Source organism: Artemia franciscana, chromosome 15 (assembly GCF_032884065.1).
Source record: "Artemia franciscana chromosome 15, ASM3288406v1, whole genome shotgun sequence".
NCBI classification, from domain to species: Eukaryota; Metazoa; Arthropoda; class Branchiopoda; order Anostraca; family Artemiidae; genus Artemia; species Artemia franciscana.
This window is the reverse complement of record NC_088877.1, coordinates 17,994,622-18,016,654: the sequence shown is the minus strand read 5'-3', so window position 1 is coordinate 18,016,654 and position 22,033 is coordinate 17,994,622. Positions and strand designations below refer to the sequence as shown.

The window sequence follows — 22,033 nt, the reverse complement described above, 5'->3', positions numbered from 1 at the left end:
AGCTAAGGGTATTAAGTTGAAACTTTCATAGAATACTGAGGCGGATTTTAAACAAAATCAAAAGACATTATATGCATCCAGGTTTTCGAAACGGCAGATCTTCAATATTTCAAGAGTAGTTAGGAAAGGATATCAAGTTGAAATATTCAGGGACTGTTGAGTGGGGGTTTGAACTTAAGGACACTATGTGCATCCCAGTTGTTATTGAGCATAGTTATATTTACTAGGTTTGAATTCTAGGAAATTGTTGAAGGGGATGCTGAACTAAATCAAAAGATACCATTTGCATTCTGGTTGTCAAAATGGCATGTTTGCAATATCTCAGGAGTGGTGAAGGTATTAAGTAGAACCTTTCAGAGAATGTTTAGGGGACGGTTGAACTTAAAAAAAAATGCAACTATGCGCATACCGGTATAGATAATGGTATTAAGTTGGAACTTTCAGAGTTGAGGGGGATCCTGAACATATCAAATACAACTTTGTGCATCCCAAAATTGCGCATGTGCAATATCTGAGGATAGACTGACTTATGGCATTTAGTTTAAACTTTCAGGGGATGTTTAACTAAATATAAAGACACTACATGCATCCATCTTTTTAAGTCTCTGGAGTAGCTAAGGTTATTAAGTTGAAACTTTCAGAGAATGTCAAGGGAGATGTTGAGCTCAATCAAAATATACAGCTTGCATCTCGGTTATCAGAAGTGTGTATCTGCAATATTCCAGTAACGGTTAATGGCACTTCGTCGAAAATATTAGGGAATGCGAACGGGGATGTTGAAATAAATTGAAAGACACTAATTAGATCTGATTAATTATAACCAGATATATCAATTCTTATGTCGGAGACGTCAAACACTGGGGATGTGTTAATCATTTTAACCAATAGCAAAACTTTGCCAATAAATAGCAAATAGAAATTAATTAAAAAACTTTTCAGAGAAAAGGTTTTCAAAGAATTGTAAAGAGCCATATTAAACTGAAGACCAACAAAAGTAAATTCATTTAAACATTCATACTCTAAACGACCAGAAATTACTATTAAAGAATAAATGAAATCTCAAACAAAGAGAAAAATAAGCAAACATACAGATAACAAGTATTAATATAAATGAACAAGTCCATTCTAAAACGAGTAAAAACTAAATTGACTATTCAAGTCAAACTTAAAACGATGAGAAATCACTACAAACAGGAGTCTGACTACTGCCCTTTCCCCCCTCCTCTGACGATTAAATCTAAGGCCTAATGCGTCATTTGCACTTTACTGAAAATGAATTTTGTTACAAATCTTTTATTACAATATTGAAAAATAAACATAAATATCACAGAGAAGTAAAATGTTCAATTGCTAAGTTTTCAGCAATTAATATTATTATATATCAATTATTCAGTTTATTCTTGTCAGTTCTCTCCAATGACCGTTCACGATGCATACAGAATTCAATAAAACACGAATGACAGGATAAGAATAAACCTTAGCCGGCGAGGTCATCTCTTTTGTGGGTCATTCTTGACTTGCAATTTTGGTTTTCTATTTTAGAAGGACAATTTGTTTTTGCTATTTTTTTCTTCATTCTATTTCATTGAAAGTATGAAAAACTGATACATAAACACCTTTTTAAAAACAATTATTGATAATTTTTGATGACATCTTATTAAGTTACTTAGCCGTCTTTTAAAGTCAGAAAGCTAATAAACCTTTTTTAACAGAAAATCAAACCCCATTTGCGAAATAAGTAGCCTACATAATGCGTGTTCTTTTTAGCACAAAACACAGAGGTCTTAAAGATTTTTAATAATCAGCAATAAATAATGAAAGACTCTTGCTCAGATAATTTCTGAATAATCCTAAGTCAAAAGACGAGCTATATGGTTACACGTTGGTAAGGGTCGGATAATTGGAGGGTCCGCCGGCCCAAGAACTATAGATAGGGCTCTCTAATCACGCGAATTGAAAGTTCTTGCATTCTGTGTAGTGTTTCTTAAAGTGTTATGAATTTAGTAATATAGATCAAAGTTTTAGCCCACCCCCCTCATTTTTAATTAGCGACCTCAAAAACTTTTAAAATCAATTTGTTTAAAGTCAAACGACGTTGCAGAAAACGGTTTGCAAACGTTTTTTTTTGTGTTTTGCCTCTAAAGGGTATTTATAGTAACATTTAACTAATTTCTGCTTGATTTTGAATCGAAAGAGGTGAAATTATGTCTATCTTAACAGAGTGGGGAAGGAGATTGTTGAAGGGATCATTGGTCCCTTCGAATGTCTGCTTCAAATGGTTTGACGTTGGATGTCTTTATTCAAGAAATAGTTTCGTATTCATAATTATCAAGCTTTAAAACCCGAATTACTATTCTGGCTATGTGTTCATGGAGGGGGTAGGGACCTCAGTTTGATTTATACAGTCTGACACGTTTAAAATTTTTCATGACTAAAGTTACATTTTGTTACATAGAGAAGTGCAAATTGAAGCAAAGGGAGGGGGGCCTTTATTTCCCCCTAAATATCATTCTACCTCAAAATTGTGAAAATTATCTTTTTCTCCAACTTCATTTAAAAGTAAGTGAAATTCCTCGCTCACCTAATATGGTGCTCCTATCCCGGATATTAAGATTTCCCGTGTCTCTGATTCTGAATAGATGTACTGTATCCACTTCTCAAAAAAAAACAAAAAACACTTCAGTGAAGCTTCTGTTTTATAAGGTATTTTGTACAGTTTGGGGTTCTCATCATGGGAGTACAATTGTCCAGTTTTGCCTAATGGCTTGGTTTTTATTTGTGACCACATGGGCCTGTGGGGCTGGCTGAGTTCACATGGTGTGTTGATGGCACGTCATATTACTATTCTATCAATTAAATCTCCTCCAACTTTGCATAACCATACGTTGCACATGATGACACCTGGGTGGAAAAAAATAAACTCGAGAAAACAGTAGTATTTACTAATTCAACGCTGCTGCCTTGAGTATGCTTATGCTTTTGTAAAAGTACCGTACCAAAATACTAATGCCTATTTTATTAGTTTTCATATATTTTTTTTTATATATTTACTCATATTAAGATATCTTCATCGTACTCATATTTTTTCCAGCCTCTGTTGTTGGCTTCGAAGGAGTTGTGTGGACATCTGGGTTTTTAGTCCCATCTAAAACTGATGGAAAATTACAATTATACAATCGACATGACTTCTCGGCACCCGCAATCAATATCGCCAGTGCAGACGTAAGTTTACACTCCATCCACATAGACAGTTAGTGGTGAAAATATAATTACAAAACTTTTATTTATTTTATGGAAAATGAAGCATGGGTGCCATATAGCGATGTAATCGACCTCAAGGATAAGGTTCTTTTGCAATTTTCGTCTTATGAGTTGGGGCTTGAATCTTGGAAATGGCAAGAGATAATGAAAAACCTTTTCATGATGTAAGATCTTCTCATATATGCAGCAAAAGTTCTAGTACCCTTCCAAACAATGTAAATCATAATTTTAGACTTAAATACCGTTTAATAAAAAACAAAACGAAGTCCACAGTCAATTTCTTAGCGGTCGTATGATGTAAAACTAGCATAGAATATGAAACTATGTCGCGGAGATTCGATTTTCTGTATATCTTTTGGGTTTTTATATATAAATCGTAGGTTCCAAAATCCTATATTCATAGCTACAAACAAACCCGCAGGGCTTAACATATGGTTCCTAAGGGACTAGTTTGAAATTTCAACCATGAACCATCAAAGACACTTTGCAACGTTTTCATAGATTTGGACTTCAGACTTCAGCGTTCCATGCAACTCAAATAACTTGAAATAATTATTAAATACAGTTTGATTTTTTACGTTATAGAACTAAATATACACATAAATATATAAACTGACCATCGAAAATAGCGACGAAGACCACACTGCCTTTCCATAGCAAACAAATACAAAGTAGAAACAATAGGGACAATCTTTTCAAGACAGTGGAAATCAGTTCTGTGAATATTTCGGCCCTATGTCCAAGGGCCGTCTTCAGCACAATACGAGAACAAGAGAGAGAGAATATATATATATATATATATATATATATATATATATATATATATATATATATATATATATATATATATATATATATATATATATATATATATATATATATATATATATATATATATATATATATATATATATATATATATATATATATATATATATAAATGAAATTATATTAAATTGTGAGAATTAAAACTAAATAATGTTATTTAAAAACTTTAAAAAAATAACTCCTTTGATTCTGCTTTAGGTTGGCATATATTTAATAATATGTCCCACACGATACTTTTTGAAAAATCTTCACTGATCAGTAAAGATTTGGGGATAAAACAGGTGGTTCGAGAATCAATCGAAATTAATCTCAAAATAAATAATAATATTTCTTTGAAAAGGGACTTAGGGGAACACTCACTAAATTCTTTATACTCAAATTTAATTAAAAATGATCTAACAAAATATTTTATTAAACAGATTTATAATAGTACTGAACCAGCTACGGAAAGGCCTTTGAGGCAGGCTGCTAAAAAAGCAAGGTTGGCTCTGAGAAATCGCATTTAATCACTTTGTTCTCTTTAGTTTGAATGAGTTTATATTCTCACTTCATTCTTTTTGTCAGTCCTGGTTGAACTTCGCTGAAGTAAGGATGCTAGGGCTGTTTTAAAGAAAAAGTTTTTAAATAACATTATTTAGTTTTAATTCTCACAATTTAATGTAAGTTTATATATATATATATATATATATATATATATATATATATATATATATATATATATATATATATATATATATAATATATATATATATAAATATATATATATATATATATATATATATATATATATATATATATATATATATATATATATTTTATATATATATATATATATATATATATATATATATATATATATATATATATATATATATTATATATATATATTTATATATATATATATATATATATATATATATATATATATATATATATATATATATATATATATATATATATATATATATATATATATATATATATATATATATATATATATATATATATATATATATATATATATATATATATATATATATATATATATATATATATATATATATATATACATATATATATATATATATATATATATATATATATATATATATATATATATATATCTCTCTTGTTCTCGTATTGTGCTGAAGACGGCCCTTGGACATAGGGCCAAAATATTCACAGAACTGATTTCCACTGTCTTGAAAATTTTTTTTCCTATTGTTTCTACTTTGTATTTGTTGGAAACTGACCATCGTGGGTGAAAATCCGGCAAGCATAACTAAGCCTAGAGTATATGTTGGACTTTCTGTATGAGATCTGTTCCATTTATTTACTAATTAAAGATACTTGACGGGAAAAATGCTGCTGGAGTACGATTTGAACTTTCTTGGGTCGGCATTTAAGACAACCTCTGTGGATGTGACTGAATGGATATCAAAATACTTAGTGATCATCAGTATTGCTAGATGGAATGGACGAATTTAAACTGACTGGGTCAACAGCTACAGTAATGTGCTTGACAGATTGAGATTTCCTGTGTGAGGAAACGGCTAAAATCTTGCCGTCTGCTTTCATCACAGGAGCTTATTCGACCTAGTTAAGTATTTTAGAGATTGACAAACAGAATTTTAGTTCTATTGGAAGATATCTGAGTCTATTCTGACAATTAGCCTAATCGGAGTATTTGCAATTAGAAGCAAATACCAAATGATCTTTTAGCTCTTAATTGATGTTTTTGATTAAGGTACGGCTTAAAATTGTAAACTGGTCTTTTTACGGACGATTTATAATTAATGGCAACCATCTTCAGACAATAATCAGACAGTTGGTGGTAACAAACTGTCAATAAGGTGCAACCAGGCTCAATAGTAACCGAAACTCTAAAAAAAGTAGAATTTTGATACCAGTATAGACGCCAAAAGAATTTCATTTTTATGCTGATTTCAAATACATAAGTTTCATCAAGTTTAGTCTTACCCATGAAAAGTTACGATCCTGAGTAAGTTTGCCTTATTTTTGGTAAAAGGGGGAACAAACCCCTAGAGGTAAAATAATCTTAATAAAAATCACACCATTAGATTCAGCATATCAGAGAACCCTTTTGTATAGGTTTCAAGCTCCTATCTGCAAGAATGTTGAATTCTGTATTTTTGTGCTTGAAGACAGATCACAGATGTGTGTATATATTTTTTTTTAAGGGGTGATCGTATCGATCAAGAGTCCTAGAATATCGCGAGAGGACTCATTCGAACGGAAATTAAAGTTCTAGTGACCTTTTTAAGTGATCGAAAAAATTGGAGGCCAACAAGGCCCCCCACGCTCATCTTTTCCTGAAGACACTCTATCAAAATTTTGAGATTGGCATTTTGCTCAGTATAGTCGAATTGTCTAATAACTATGTCTTTGAGGATGACTTAATTCCCTACAGTCCCCGGGAAAGGCATGCAAGCAATGAATCTTGCCCATTGTTTGCATATAGTATTGGTTATTGGGATGCACACATACGTTTTCACTTTTTTTCTGATCGAAAGTGAGGATGGAAAGGGGGGGGGGTTACGTGGGAGAATCTTTCCATGGAGAAATTTTTCATGGGGGAAGGAAATTTCCGATGAAGGGGGTGTCAAAATTTCTCAGTATTATTTATGAAACGATCAGAAATTAAATAAACAACAAGTTTTCAACTGAAAGTAAGGAGCAACATCGATACTTAAAACGGACAGAAGTTATTACATATGTGAAGAGGGTACACCCCCCGCGTCAATACCTTTCTCTTTACGCTATAGTTTTTTTTTAGTACTTTCAAAGGATTTATTTATTCTAATTTAACGGGCTTTGTGATTCAGGGGTTATTCTTAAAGAATTTTGACAAAATTCGAACTTTGGCGCAAAGAGTGATGTATTGACAAGTGGGGGAACCCCCTCATATGCGTAATAATTTCTGTTGGTTTTTATTTTAATGCTGTTAATTACTTTCAGTTGAAAAAAAACTTTTTATTTTAATTTCGAAAAAGGTCTGATCGAAAAAAACACGAACTTGTTGATAAAAGGCTCAGTCAAAGTTTCTCGGTTTATCTATTTTTTCAAAGCCTCATGCACAATGCTGTCGTTTAATCTTACGGCAAGTGACAGAAATCGACAAAGCATGCGACTTTTCCACTAATAACTTAGTGGCAATCGTAACTCCGTGGGTCACATTTAGTGTAGTATGGTAGCACTTATTAGGGTCTTGACACCAGTGATCTAGTTTCTCTAAAATATGAACTGTGTGAGATGTTGTTTTATCAAGAAGATAAAAAACAGATTAACGAAAAAAAAAGAGGCATAAAGAAAGGATTTTATCTTGGAAAAATGTTCCAATTACTATAATGCTTCAATACTTTGCAACCCATATAAGAAAGTAATTAAAGTTTGTGGTTAGGGTTTAAAGTGTATTAAAAGAAATGAAAGAACTCCCGCTATTCAGACTCAAATTTGATGCAAAATTAACAAAAATAAAAGAAAAAATAGTGGGTGGGAGGAAAGATAGTGCCGTATTTCAAATGCTGCAGCGGCCTGTCGGGCACCGCTGCCGCTATTCTTAATCTTTTCGAATTCTATAGAAATATTTATATTTTTGTATTCAGGAAACTATATACCTTTATTATTCTAATATACTCCCAAGATATGGAAAGGATATTTAAAAACTTGTGCCTCTATCCTTTGACATTCGTCCCAAGCCTTTTGCGTGCCTCCAAGTTCAGTAGTTGATGGTTTCATTGTTTACAGTGAATCGAAATGTCGAGAAGCATTCATGTCTTGTTTTGCTAATGTCGGGAAATTAACTTCCTCTTCTACAGTTAGCTCATGCCTTCCCATCATTTCTTCGTCAATCCCGGGGCAAATCAATATCCATAGAACCTGTATCAGTGGTAGAAAAAACTTGAATAATTAATAGATTAGGTTACTGGTGGGTATTACTTGGTGGGTATGATGGACATGGTACACACCAATGTTGTTAAATTCATTCTTCCTCGATTTTTTCTCTTTTGAAAAGCATCCTAAATGTCTCTTTTGAGAATAAAACTATTCCCAGTTCTCTCAAGCAAGCTCGAGTGACTGTTTATGCACAAGTGAACTTTGGAGTGTGATGGCTAATTATGGCTACTGTCCACATTTAAGGTTTTTTGAAAAGGCTATTCTTTCCCGTTTACTGGCCTTTTTAGAAAGACTTTTGTTTGGTTTTCAGTTGGCTTCCATTTGGTTCTTCTCTTGGTTCTGCTATATTTCCGAATGTCCGAAAAGAGAAGTGAGGCCTCTATTCACTTAAAGTCACCCATAGGGGGTGTAAAAAAGAAGCTACGTCCCCCTCAAGACGTTATTACGTGCACCTGAGTCTTACTCAATATTATAGCACATCTGTAACAGTATGGTACACCTACGTCATAGGAAGTGCTTTTCTTTGATTACTCAAAATACCTAAGGGTGTAAGAATAAACCTTCAGGGGACCCGTCAAATCAGGTTTTCTTTGGTTTACGTAACAGGGCTTGGGATGTTGCATAACAGAGAGTGTTTTTTCTTTAAAAACATACGAGTGCCAGGAAAAACTTTCAGGCCTCTTAGTGGGAGACCTTTAAGACCTTAGACCCTAGTAACCAATTACAACAAGGGCCCCTAGTGAGCAATTCCACTGGGGCCCTAGCATCCAATTCCACCTGGGGCCCAAGCGAGCAATTCCACCCAGCATGCGCTTGTTACATGATGGATTTTGTTTACTATTGTTTGTTACATAATAGGACTTGTTAGAGTCCACTAGTCAAGCGGGTAATCCCAGGTTGTAACTGAAGGGGACACACACGTGAATACTATGTAATGCCGGTGCACACGTGGGATGTGATGCAATATAGCGCTACTTGATAGATTTATGGGGGGTGAAGTAGTCTTACGTGAATTGGTAGACTTATTGGGAATGAAATAATGGCAGTGCGCATGTAGGGTGTTACGTCATAACAATGAACACGTGGGCTATTAGATAATACTTTAAGAGACTGTTTTCTTCAAAATCTTATTTTTCGTCAGGACTTAAGTTTCTGTCAAGGTGTTTTTTCTTTCAGGGTGTTCTTTTGAGGGAACCTTTATAATCTAAAGATTTTTCGTCCAGATTAGAATCCGAAAGGGATTTCCCGTCATTGGAATGGGCACTAGCCAGGTGGGCTGTGAAATCCTTTCAAAAATTATTATTTGATAAATTTGATAAATAATGATTAGTAACCTAATCAACGCACAGAGGAACTGCCTTCCCGCTTTCTAGTTCGATTATATAGTTCGCATATTTCCAACCCTTTCCACATGAGAGTGCATACGCGTACCAATACTATTAAGTTTTTCTCTGTTAGATGCACCTGTCTGTTACAGCTTTATTATTTTTCTAAGGTGACCTAGACAGGTTAAGTTAGATATTGAATCATTGAGATGTTACATAGTACTGGCCATAGATATTTCATCGCGTAAATGAAAAGTATTGAAGATTCGTTTTGGAACAAGAAATCTAACGTATGAAAGCTTTTGTACATACAAATTTTATTATTAAAAAACATTATAAAATCATGAACTAACAGGTAAAGCAATTAAAACTCAACAAAAGAAAAAAAAACCGTTAAAAACATAAACAAAAAGATACATGAATTACACAAAGGTAGGGGAGGGTATAACAACAAATTCAAGGTGGAGCGCTGTTATTAGAAGTAAAATTAAGCCATAGTAAGTGGTATTCCTAAGGGGTCTAAATGTAAATACATCGTTGGTATTTCTCTATCAGACATACGTACAAGAAAAGATAAACGTTGTTGAATTCAGTTATTCCTAAGAGGTTTTAATGAAAATGCCAAGTTTCTTTGAGCCAAGACTATGAATTTTTCACACTACCATGATAATATGTGTTTGGCTTACCCCCTAGTTACAAAATTCAGAGAAGAGGGCTTTTATTAGAGATAGTTTTAATCAATATAAAGAGTTATTTCTGAGAGGTCTTAAAATGCTATGTCTCTTTGAGTTAAAACTTTGCATATTCACGCCATCGTAACAATATGTGGCTAATATGCCAAACATGCCAAATCATTTATGATTTGATAAATGTTCTTTTAATATAACCAAAATATACAAAATATTAGGTAACTCAAGGCTGAGAGTATTGCTCGAATGCAATTGAGCTACCTTTAAACAACACTAAATATGCACAAAAATTAAAAATAAATAGTTCTCTTAACCAATCTTGGCAGAAATAAATAAAAAACAAATCCCGTGCCGTACGATACCATTTCCATCCTCCGCACACCATTTTGAGACACAATTAAATTTACAACTTATAACCAAGTGAGTCATAAGACATCTGGAGGCCTCATGGGCGAACCTCGGAGACCAGCCCAATACTAAAAAAAATAATAAACATCCTTAAAAAAAACCATTTTTTCATATTATTTAGATTTATAACTTTCAATCAGCTTTCTTTTCAACTTCCGTCTTATAGCATCTATGCTTACATTAAAATCAATCTCATTTTTCAATCTTTCCCAATGTAGAGGCATCAAATACCTCAGGCAAAAACGCGACCTCTCTGTAACTACCTTAGGAGTACGCAGATTATATTTAAAACGGGTTTCAACTTGTGAATATGAAGGAGAAAGACCCATCGATGCAAGATATCTGGGAAGCTTTTCTCGTTCAAGCTTAATCTTAAACATAACACTTAAAAATTGGACACTTTGCCGAACAGGAAGAGTATTATGAAGTGAATAAAGGGTTTCTGTTGTGGATTTTAAGGGGAAGTTTGATGGCGATGGCAGAAAAAGTTTAAGGATACGAACTGCATTATTTTGGATAATCTGTAAAGAGGTAACATTACTTTTAAAAGTGTTCAAAAAAATAATAGATGCATAATCAAAATGGGACTGCACAAGGGAAAAGTAAATGGATTTAAGAGCGCAATATCGAAGAAGGTTTTTCAGTCTGCACATTATACCAACTCCACGGGCAGACTTTGCTCTAACCTGATTAATTTGCTCTTTCCATGACAAATTCTCATCAAACACAACTCCCAAATATCTTATTGATACAACCCTTTCAATAACAGACTCAGGTTCATTCGCAGAAAGGGAAACTGGTTCTATATCTGGAAACTTGTGACCCGTCCTGCTGTAAACAATAAACTTCGTCTTCTTTCTGTTCAGAAGTAGTCTATTATCAGAGAGCCAAGTAGACAATCTATCATATGTGGATGTTAAATTGACCACTAGCTCTTCACGAGATTTACCAGAAACTGTTGCTGTAGTGTCGTCAGCAAACTGAGTGTCTATAGAAGAAACTCCAGTAGCTGAGCACAAATCATTAATGTAAACTAGGAAACTGTAAATAATCAGATCTAACATTATTATATATAAGTATCTGCTGCCTCCCATGAAGATACGATTCAAGTAACCTAAGGCAATTACCACGAATACCAGCATTCGAAAGCTTATACAAAAGAATTTGATGAGAAATGGAATCAAAAGCTTTCTGTATGTCTAAAAATATAGTTGCAGGCGTTTCACCACGGTCAAGACAATCACTATTATGTTGGACAATAATAGCCATAGGATGATCAGTGCAATGCTCTTTTCTAAATCCAAACTGAAGTTTAGAAATGTAACCAAATTTCTCAAAAAAGAATAAATTCTGTTATACAGTGCTCGCTCTACAACCTCGGGTCATCACCTTTATGTCGGGTCACAATTCTTGCTTATTTAAATGTTGAAGGATAGACACTAGTTACAAATATAAGATTAATAATGTGGCATAACACCGGTGATATAACTGGGAATATTTCTTTGACCAAATTAGTCGAAGATCCATCAAGGGCTTCAGATGAACCGTTCTTCATTTTAGATAAGATATGTTTTAGTTCAATTTCAGTGACCGGGGAAAGGAACTTGCTTTTATCAGAGGGAGGGGCATGTGATTTTTTAAAAAATCATTCTTATTATTATTTGGAGAAACATGAGATGCATTAGCTGTTTTTTCACCGATGCTTACAAAATGAGCATTGAGCAAGTTCACTATTTCCTGCTCATCGGAAGAAAAAGTACCATCACCACGTAACATTTTATTCGGAAATGAAGATTTGTGAGACCTTCCCAACAGAGAGTTAATAAGTCTCCAAGTATTTTTTTGATCCCCACGAGCTTCTACAAATGATTTTTCAAAATATCTAGCTTTTGCTTTCCAAATTAACTGTGTCAGGACATTTTTATTCTTTTTTAAACTCTTCTTTATTTTAGTAGATGGGAATGACATAGATATTTTAAATAGCTTATTTTTTGTTGAAATAGAGTGTAGAAGCCCGCGTGAGATCAATGTTTTTTAGGGAGTGTATTTTTTTTTAATGCGCCTCAATGGACATGCTTCATCCAAGAACTTACGTAAATATTTTAAAAACAGAGCCGTAGAAATCTCAGGGCATTCACATTCTAGAATTGCCGTCCATTCATTTAAATACAAAAGGTTCTTCAATTTATCCATTCCTTCTTTACAAAGTAACTGCGAAACAAACTCGTGGCTACTAGTCAAACCTCTGCAGTTAAAAGTGCTGATCTTAAGTTCCCATCAATTACAGGTGTTGCTAAATCCCCTTCAAATAAAAAATCGGTAGCAGGAAGGCTAGCTAAATGTTCATCATAAACACCTTTAGCAAAAGGGGAAAAATCACGGATATATTTTAAAAACAAAGCCGTAGAAATCTCAGGGCATTCACATTCTAGAATTGCAGTCCATTCATTTAAATACAAAAGGTTCCTCAATTTATCCATTCCTTCTTTTTCAATTTTTCGAGTTTGTTTAAATTCCGAAAATTTTGGTCTGTGATTCATTCCAACATCGGCAACTATCACACAATGGTCAGAAACATCTATAAATATAATATGCGAAAGAGTAACGGGGATAGTAGAAAAAATATTATCAATGAGAGTAGCCGTATCTTCCGTAACTCGGGTCGCAGACCTTCATGATGGTAAAAGTGATTTTGATAGATTCATGCACAGAAACTCAAGCGATTTATCATGCAAATGATTAGAAATTCCCGGTCTATTTGTCTTAGATAACAATATATTAATATTAAAATCACCCATTACCAGAGCTTGCTCAGAATTCAAATTAGTCACATCTTCAATGAAGCATTCATAAATTCACAAAACCTCTTGTGACGAAGGCAATGGTGATCGATAAACAACACAAACAAGAACTTTCCTATTATCAATCACACACTCAATGCAAAGGCTCTCAAAAGTCATCTCTTGGCCATGCTTAGATAGTTGCTTCTTCACAACAAATGGAATATCATCTCGAACAAAAAGTCCAAATCTGCCACTCTCTCTATTTTCCCTATTATTAGATATAAATTTAAATCCATCACAATTCATGAATTCTGCATTTTCAATATTTAGAAACGTTTCACATAGGCCTAAGATACTTACCCTGTGGTTACAAAGTAACTGCGAAACAAACTCGTGGCTACTAGCCAAACCTCTGCAGTTAAAAAGTGCTGATCTAAGTTCCCATCAATTACAGGTGTTCCTAAATCCCCTTCAAATAAAAAATCAGTAGCAGGAAGGCTAACTAAATGATCATCATAAACACCTTTAGCAAAAGGGGAAAAATCATAATAAATATTTTTTAGATCAAGCTGATCACCAAGGCGGCTCCCCAATCTTCCCCCAGACTCCCCACCACTCACATGTTATATATAAATTTCATCTTTACCTTATGTCCCAGGCAGGCACGACGGAAAAATGGAAATGGCATCACATTACTAATCTTGCAAATCGGGTAAAAAAGTGGCAGAGAACAAACAAGACCTCGAAACCTGATTTTTTTTTCACTAAACCTACTAACACTAGAAAACTAAAAAAAAGATTATACGCAAAAAACGAGGTTGTAGAACCCAACATGTACACAACACGCTGACAGAAGTGGCAAGAAAATCAATCAAAATTTCTATCACAATACTAATAATAATCACAAAGGGACAGCAAAACTAACCCATCACTCATTCCCAGGGTGACGAGGCCGTGGATTTGGATTCAAGTCAAAGCTTTGAGCCCTTCTGTTTAACACGCGTAAACTTCGCAGAATCTGACTCACGAAAATCCTTTGCTTTCGCAAGAAGTTCATTTCAAGTAGCGTTTAGCTTGGGGGGAAGATCCGTGCACACACGAATGCCGCTCCCCTCCAATTTACGAACTGAGTTGAGAATCCTCTGAATGTTCTGTTCGTTTACAACCGAGATAAATACAGGTGCAGGACGAGGCCTTCGATTAGTAAGGTTAACGTGGCCTGACAGACGAGACGGAGCATTGGAACCACCGAGCATGCGGTAGCACTTCGTAATCTGAATGGGGTCGCCTGTCTCCATTTTAACAGATAACAATTTTTTCACATTTTCTTCAACTGTTTGAGACGGCCGCTCAGTAGGCATGCCATGAATTAACAAATTCAATTTGCGGTCCTTGACATCACTTTCCAGTACCTGATTCTCCAGTTGATCACACCTTAATTTTTGATCCTCTAACTCCCTTTCCAGGTGCCCAATTTTTATATCTTGATCGGAGGCATCCTTTTTTAGCGTAGCTATTTCCCCCGTAAGGGACTGAATGGACTTGATGATGTCTTTTTGAGAACGGATTACAGCATCAAGTTTTTCCGTTAAAATCTTCACTGCTTCATCAAAGTTCTTTTGTGATACTGCCATGATGATTTCAATAAAGCCACTTCCTTATTGATTTAATGCAGCATATAATCAAGCACAGGTAAACCCTAAATCTCCGGGCGAGCCAAAAACCGGTTAGCTATTTCACTTTGCAATGCGACCTAGATTGAATAATAAAATCCAGTCAAACCAGTCCAATTAGTTTTATCCTTTTTAGACTAATTGGTCTTCACACCACGAACACGAATGAAAGATTATAGTTCTGATTATTCAAGTTCTGATTATAGAAATATTTTCAGTAAAAGTCCATAGGGAGGTCAAATTACTAAATGATCCAAGTTCAAACAACTTCAGGTTTAAGGTTGATTAAGAGAAGTCCATAGAGAATCACGATCGAGTCTTACTGTATAGTGAAATAGAATAACTAAATAACCCAAGTTCGAATAATTTCAAGTTCAAGGCTGATTAAGAGAAGTCCATAGGGAATCACGATTGAGTCCTACTGTACAATGAGATTATATCCAGATTGTATCCAATAAAGGTGTTTACTGTATGAACTCTCAAACAAGACAGGTGGCATGAATCTGCATAGTTTTGCCCCAAAGGAATGTGGCATTTTCAATAAGACCTCTGAGAAATAACTCATAAATGGGGTTACATTTATCTCTAATAATAAGCTCTTCCTCTGGAATTGGTTTCTGGGGGGGGGATTAGGTCAGCCACATACTTTTACGACGTAGTCATTTACGCAGTAAAATATCTAAAGCCAATCCTATGTAACATTTCACTGATTCAATAGCTAACCTAAATTGTCTAGGTCACTTTAGAAAATTAATAGCACTGAAACAGGCAGGTGCATCTAATAGAGCGAGAATTAATAGTACTGGGGTGCCTGTGTGCTCTCATATTGAAAGGGTTGGAAACATGCAAACCATTTAAATGTTTTAGAAAAAGGGCAAGGAATTCCTCCGTGCGTGGAATAGGTTATCACGTAGAAAGTGGTCCTTGAATAATAATATTAGAAAGGCTTTCATAGTCCACCTGTGTTTTGCTCCATTTCATTGAGGAGAAATCCCTTTCTTATTCCAAGGCGGACAAAAATCTTAAGATTACAAAGGATCCCTGAAAAAAAAACGTCTTGAACGAAAACAAAACCCCTTGAAAGAAATTTATATCCAAAAAAAAATAATCCAGAAGATCCAAATAAATAAAAAATAAAATCCAGAATAATAAAAAAAAATAAAAAAATAAAATTCATCGTCATTGCGCAAAACACCGCGTCGACGCTGCCATTATGTCATTTCCAGTAAATCTACCAAGTCACCCAAGATTAAGTCATCCCCAATAAATCTATCAAGTCAAGTTAGATTGCGTCACATCCCACGTGTGCAGCGTCAGTATTAAGCACCCACGTGTGTTTTTCCCTGAGTAATAATCTGGGATTACTTGGTTGACTAGTGGATTCTAACAAGTCTTGTTGCGTAACGGCCAAAAGTAAACAAAACACTTTACGTAACAAGCACCTGATTGGTGGACTTGATCGCTAGGGCTCACGATTAAATTTTATGATAGGGCCCCCGTGAGGTGGGTTGCTAGAGCTCCAGTGGGGTCGCTTGCAAGGGACCCATTGGAATTTGTTACTAGGGTTAATTCTTCTTGGGTTAAATTTTGGAATGGTTACAGTTAATTCTTTTTTCAATTTATGTTGATTACCGTACTGATGTGGTAATAAATCGAAAATCAGCTACTTGTTATCATCCATGCCACCCAGTATATTTTCACTGGATGAGGATGAGGACGCTCTAGTAACTTTCGCTAACGACCTTAAACTCAGTACTGGGGTCTTAGACGGTATTTCTCTAGTTCGATGTTAACCGTCTGATCCAGAATTTTGGTAAGTTCTTTTTTTCAAGAGTGTGTAACTAAATTCTCTGCAATTCATCTTTCAAGCGGTTTTAGTAGTAAAGCTAAAAATCGGTATTTCTGGTTTCTCGGTATTCTTCTTAATGAAAATCTCTTGTTCACGTATTATTATGATAATGGAGATGTTTAATGATAATGAAGGTGTTGAGGAGTCTCAGAATTCTTAGGAAACTTGAGTCTAGTTTTCAAGCATGGATTCTAAAAATTATACTCCATTAATTCTGTCTTACGTCTCTTTTTGCCCTATGGTAAGGATTATAAACTTTTCTTCCTTTCCGAAGCTACTCTGCAGGACATACAAAGAGACGAGGAATTTTACTGTTGAGGCAAACCATTCAGTATATTTTCCATTGCTGAACTTGAACGTCGCTTTATGTTTTCTCAAGTTTTTTTAGTTTTTTCAACTATACGGCAATTTTCGAGATTCTCGAGTCACTTTGTCTCTTGCTTCCAATCAAACGTCATATCATCTTCAGAATTCAGCCTGCATTTCTATCTCCTTCACCCTTTCAGTAAGACTTGACTTCCGTCTCAGACTGCCTGTTATGTTGCCTGGAATACTCCGGCCGAGTCGGCAAGAGGGTGTCCCTCCTTTGGTACTTCCAGACAAATCATCCAAAAATTATGATTTGAAAAAAAACAAAATAAGTGGTTCTTTTTGTTGTTTTATTTTTATTGTTGTTTTTACATTATTTATTTATTTTTTATACCCCACTGGGATAGATGTCCTCAGTGGGCTATGTTGGAAAAATATGTTAGCAATGTTTACTGCTTGCGACACCTAAATGTGGCTTAGCTAACAGAGGGTAGTAAATGGTAGATAAAAGTTTGTTATTTGTTTTATTTAGTGCGAGTTTATTATTTTAATGTTTATTTGTCTCTCACTCTCCCTGCATTTTCAGCCATAAATATGTGTGTGCATATGTATGTGTTTCTTTTTTGTTCTAATATTTTTTTCAGTAAGTGAACTCTTGATTTTGAGCACGAAAAAATTCTCACATATATGTTGAAAAAAAGCACGTGGAAATCAGTCAAGGAAAAGCCACGCCTTTAGGCTCGTTGCAAAGATTTATTTACAGCTCAACGAGTTTTTTACTAGTCAAAAGCTTGAGTATTAATTCTGGTCACATGTTCATTATCAAAAATTGTATTTCTTATGTAACCCAACTTTAATTTTAGCCTTATCATTTTTCATATCATCGTGTCATTTGGAAAGATATGGACGGGGATGGAGATTTAGATGCTCTTACGGCACGATTTCATAATGGTAAGTGCAAAGTCTAAGCTAAAAACCCATGATAAAATTCAATTAAATTTATATTTATTCAAACCATTTGCGGTAATAAACGGTCAATAAGTGTTTGTGAATATCTTTGTGAATATCAACCATAATTCTAAAGACCGAAGTTTGGTAACAATACATATACCAAAGCAATGAGCATTTATGCTAATTCTAGACACATAAATTCTTCAACTTTGCACAGTCACCATTGAGAGGTTATCACCAGAAGAAAATCTGTGTAATTTGACATAAACGGGAGAAAACCCAAAAGTGATTTCTTATCTAAATGTAAGTTAAAAGATCAACCCGAAAGTCTGAAGTCTCGTATTGCAAAGATTTGAAGTCCCAATCAACCAAAATGGAATTTAACATTTTTTTCACCAAAAAAACTGATTACAGATGTTTGTTTTCTTGTTTTGTTATTCTAACTGTTGTTTCCTTTTTTTACACCTAGAATCAGCGTAATTTGAAGATCAATAGAAAGTTCAAGTATCCCTTCTAAGTAATAACAGAAATTTAAACCCAGAAAAGGGCCAATTTTTGGAATTTTGTGCCACAAAATTCCAATTTTGACCCAAGTAGGGTCGAAACACTATAAAGTAAAAAAAAAAAAAAAAAAACTAAGATTGCCAATTAGTTTGAAGATATCAATGAAGGTATTTATAAAGCCTCCCAGGTTCAGAGGTTATACAGCAGAGTGGTAATATACTCACTCCTAAAGTTACACATGGCCTGTTACAGAGTGAACGAACGTTACAATATTCGGCCTAAAAAATAGTGCTTAGGGCCTTTGAACTTTTTAAAACCATGTGTGTTTTTCACAAGTCTCCCATTGAAGCATTTTTCTGAAATAGAGCAGAAACAGATTCGGGTTCAACTTTACCGGTATGCGAAATTTTTTGATTGCCCTTTGCGATCCGATACTATGGATATACGATACTATATACTAGATACTATGGATACTATATACTAGATACTAGATACTATGGATATACGATACGATACTATACGATACTAAGACTGCGATATTATAGCCGTTTGCTCATATGCTAGTAAAAACAAATTCTAATTTAAGATATTTATGTAATAACGGAAGAACTATCGGCTAAGTTTGAATAATTTTGAAGACTGACGTAATTTTTTCAAACTTTCTGCTTCACCACGTACAACCCATCGTAAAGTGGACAAATAGGCCTTTTTGATAGACGCTGCTTGAATTCTATATCTTGGTTTGTATATTATGAGTGCCACTTTATTATGCAGTAAAAGATTTACCGTGTGTACATTTTTAGTGCTATATACCTCCTTTGCTCCTATGGTGCATTGTTTCAACACATTGAAATATAATGAAAATAGATTACTATCATTTAAGTGATGACGTTACTGTAAATGTCCAAAATTAGAGACTGTCGACATTCTCGGGTTAATTTCCGAAATTACTTTTTATGCAAGCGCTGATGGTAATAGATTAGGTTAGGCTACGTTTTTGAACCAATTCTGAGATTTATAACTTAATATAACCTACCCCAAATTAACATAATCTAACTTCAACTTTTACCATCAAACCTTTCGTAAGACTTACAATTGTGACTGGGAAAACTGATTGAATAAAAGCAGAGCAAAAAAGAATTTCGAACATTCTAAGGTGAATTTTGACATTTACCAGAGTTCGGAGATTCATCGCAACAGTGAAATAAAATATCTTGACATCTTGTGCCTCTGGGATAGTAGAGATAAAACACGTTACTCTGATGGAAAAGAGTGACCTTAGAGAAAAAGCACGGTTAATGGGGAAAAGAATCTCAACAATGTTCAATTAGACCAATCAGAGAAAATTATTCCTCTGCTTCCTCTACTAGATATCAAACTGTGTCTATTGAAGCAGTTTGTAAATACTTTTGATAAGATTAGATCGGGCTTATTATATAAAGGGAAAAATATACATTAGTCGAACTAAAAAAATCAACACAAAGAAGAATAAAGGGAAAAATATACATTAGTCGAATTAAAAAGAATCAATACAAAAAAAAAAAAAATCAAAAATCAAACAAAGAAGGAATATTTGACAGTTCATAAATAAGACAAGAACTTTGTAATAGCTTACTAAAAACTCCATGTTTTATTTGTTTGCTTAAGCCCTTTTCTAATGGGTGCTGTTGAAATTGAAGAAAAATGAGCGATTAGGTCATGATTTTTTTTACTTTTCCTAAAAGAAGTGGTCCTTATGGCTAATTTCTAGGTGAAATAGAAACCCCAAGCCACTTTTTTCAGTTATCTCAACACCTTTTGCATTGCAGGCAATAATATTGGCTCTCAACTGGGGTCTAACTCTGCACTGGCTACACGCGAAATACGAACAGAAACTACTAAAAACAATAAAAAAAGGCAAATTAGCAAATATGATACTTCGGAATACATATAACGGGAAGGGAAAATTTAAAGCAAGACAAAGATACATCACATTAAATTTGTAACATCAAAATGGATTTATGATGTTGATCTAAAAGAACTAGCAACTAATAGATTTTTTAGTTCAAAAAATTTTATTCAAAAATAATACCTCTAAAACACTTTTTCATGCCAAATTTTACATTTCACCTAAATATAACCAAGACCAATATGCCATAAGGCTATGCAGCAAGGGCCAGGATAATACAAGCCATCCTATAATCTAGATTTTTTTTGCAATGCTAGATTTTTTTTTTCTTATGGTCCAATGGGGATTCAGCCAAATAAACTAGATTTTTAGTCCGGTCAATTCAACCTGCTTAAAATCAGCCGAAACTTTGTAGCACTATTGCGCTGCCTATCCAGGCAGCGATGTTGGCACAATGTATTATTTTTTCTTTGTTTTTAGACCAGGGCACTTCGTATAAAAAGAGTTGTAGCAGAAACTTCGAAAAAGGCTTATTCTATTGGAAATTGAAAGGGCTAATGTCCTTTTTAATAGTCAGAAGTAATTGGAGGGCAACGCCAGTCCGACCTCCATTATTTTCCAAACATATACAATCAAAATATTTAAGATGGTCATTTTGTTCAACGCAGTTGCAAGATCTGGAAATTATGTCTTTGAGGATGACAACCCCCTCCCGCTGCCCTCAGAACAAGGGTTATTATGTCTTTAATGATTAAAAGCCCCCAGAGCCCTCACGGCGAGGGGCGTATAAGGTTTACGGAGAGGGTGGTCGTATAAACTTCACAGGGGGCTCATTGGAATGGCAATCAAATTTCTAGTGCCCTTTTTGTAATAAAAAATTATTGAAGGGTAACAACCCCTACCCCCATCATTTCCCCAAACGCATCCAATACAAATTTTGAGATAGCCATCTTGTTAAACATATTTGAGAGGTTCATTAATTGTGTCTTTGTGGATGATCCCCCCCTAAGGCTCTCAGGGCAAGGGCTATAGGTCATATTAATTGCCCATTGTTAACACTTGAGGTTTTTATGGAAAGGTTCGTTCGTTGTATAAATTTCGGATGTGATCATTCAATTCGAAATCAGAAGTTGTAGTGTTCTTTTTAAGAGTCAAAAATGATAGGAGGGAAACTAGCCCCACTCAACATCTTCTTATCTTCCAATGAATCCTATAAAAATTTTGAAATAACATTTTTTTTCAAACTCGTCTGAAGCTTATTTAAAAAGAACTTTGAGCTTGAAATAGACCCTCAGAACCTGGGGACAAGGGTTGTAAGGTATGCACTGAATGCATATGAGGTTCTTACAGAATGGGTAGTCGTATGAAATTTCAAAAGGACTAATTTAATTGGAAATTGGAAGTTATAGTGGTACTTTAAGAGTCGAAAGTGAATTGATGGCATCCCCCCACGACCATTATTTTCCAAAATAAACGTTCAATCAAAATATTTGAGACATCCACTTTCTGCAACATTGTGAAAGATGTTGTAATTACACCTTTGGGGAAATCAACCCCCTCACAGCCCCCAGAACAAGGGCTGTAAGTTAGGTAATTCGTTTACTGTTTACGTATAGAACATGTTATTTGGAAATGTATGCATGTTTG

The 22,033-nt window shown here is 34.3% G+C and overlaps 1 protein-coding gene across 1 annotated transcript in view; it reads left to right on the top strand.

Moving 5' to 3' along the window:
• Positions 1 to 22,033, top strand: part of LOC136036124 (uncharacterized) — a 50,842-nt gene that overhangs the window by 11,400 nt on the left and 17,409 nt on the right. The window contains exons 3-4 of the mRNA XM_065718143.1: positions 3,092 to 3,222; positions 17,907 to 17,994. Of these exons, the coding sequence (XP_065574215.1) occupies positions 3,092 to 3,222; positions 17,907 to 17,994 (219 nt within the window). The remainder of the gene's footprint in view (positions 1 to 3,091; positions 3,223 to 17,906; positions 17,995 to 22,033) is intronic.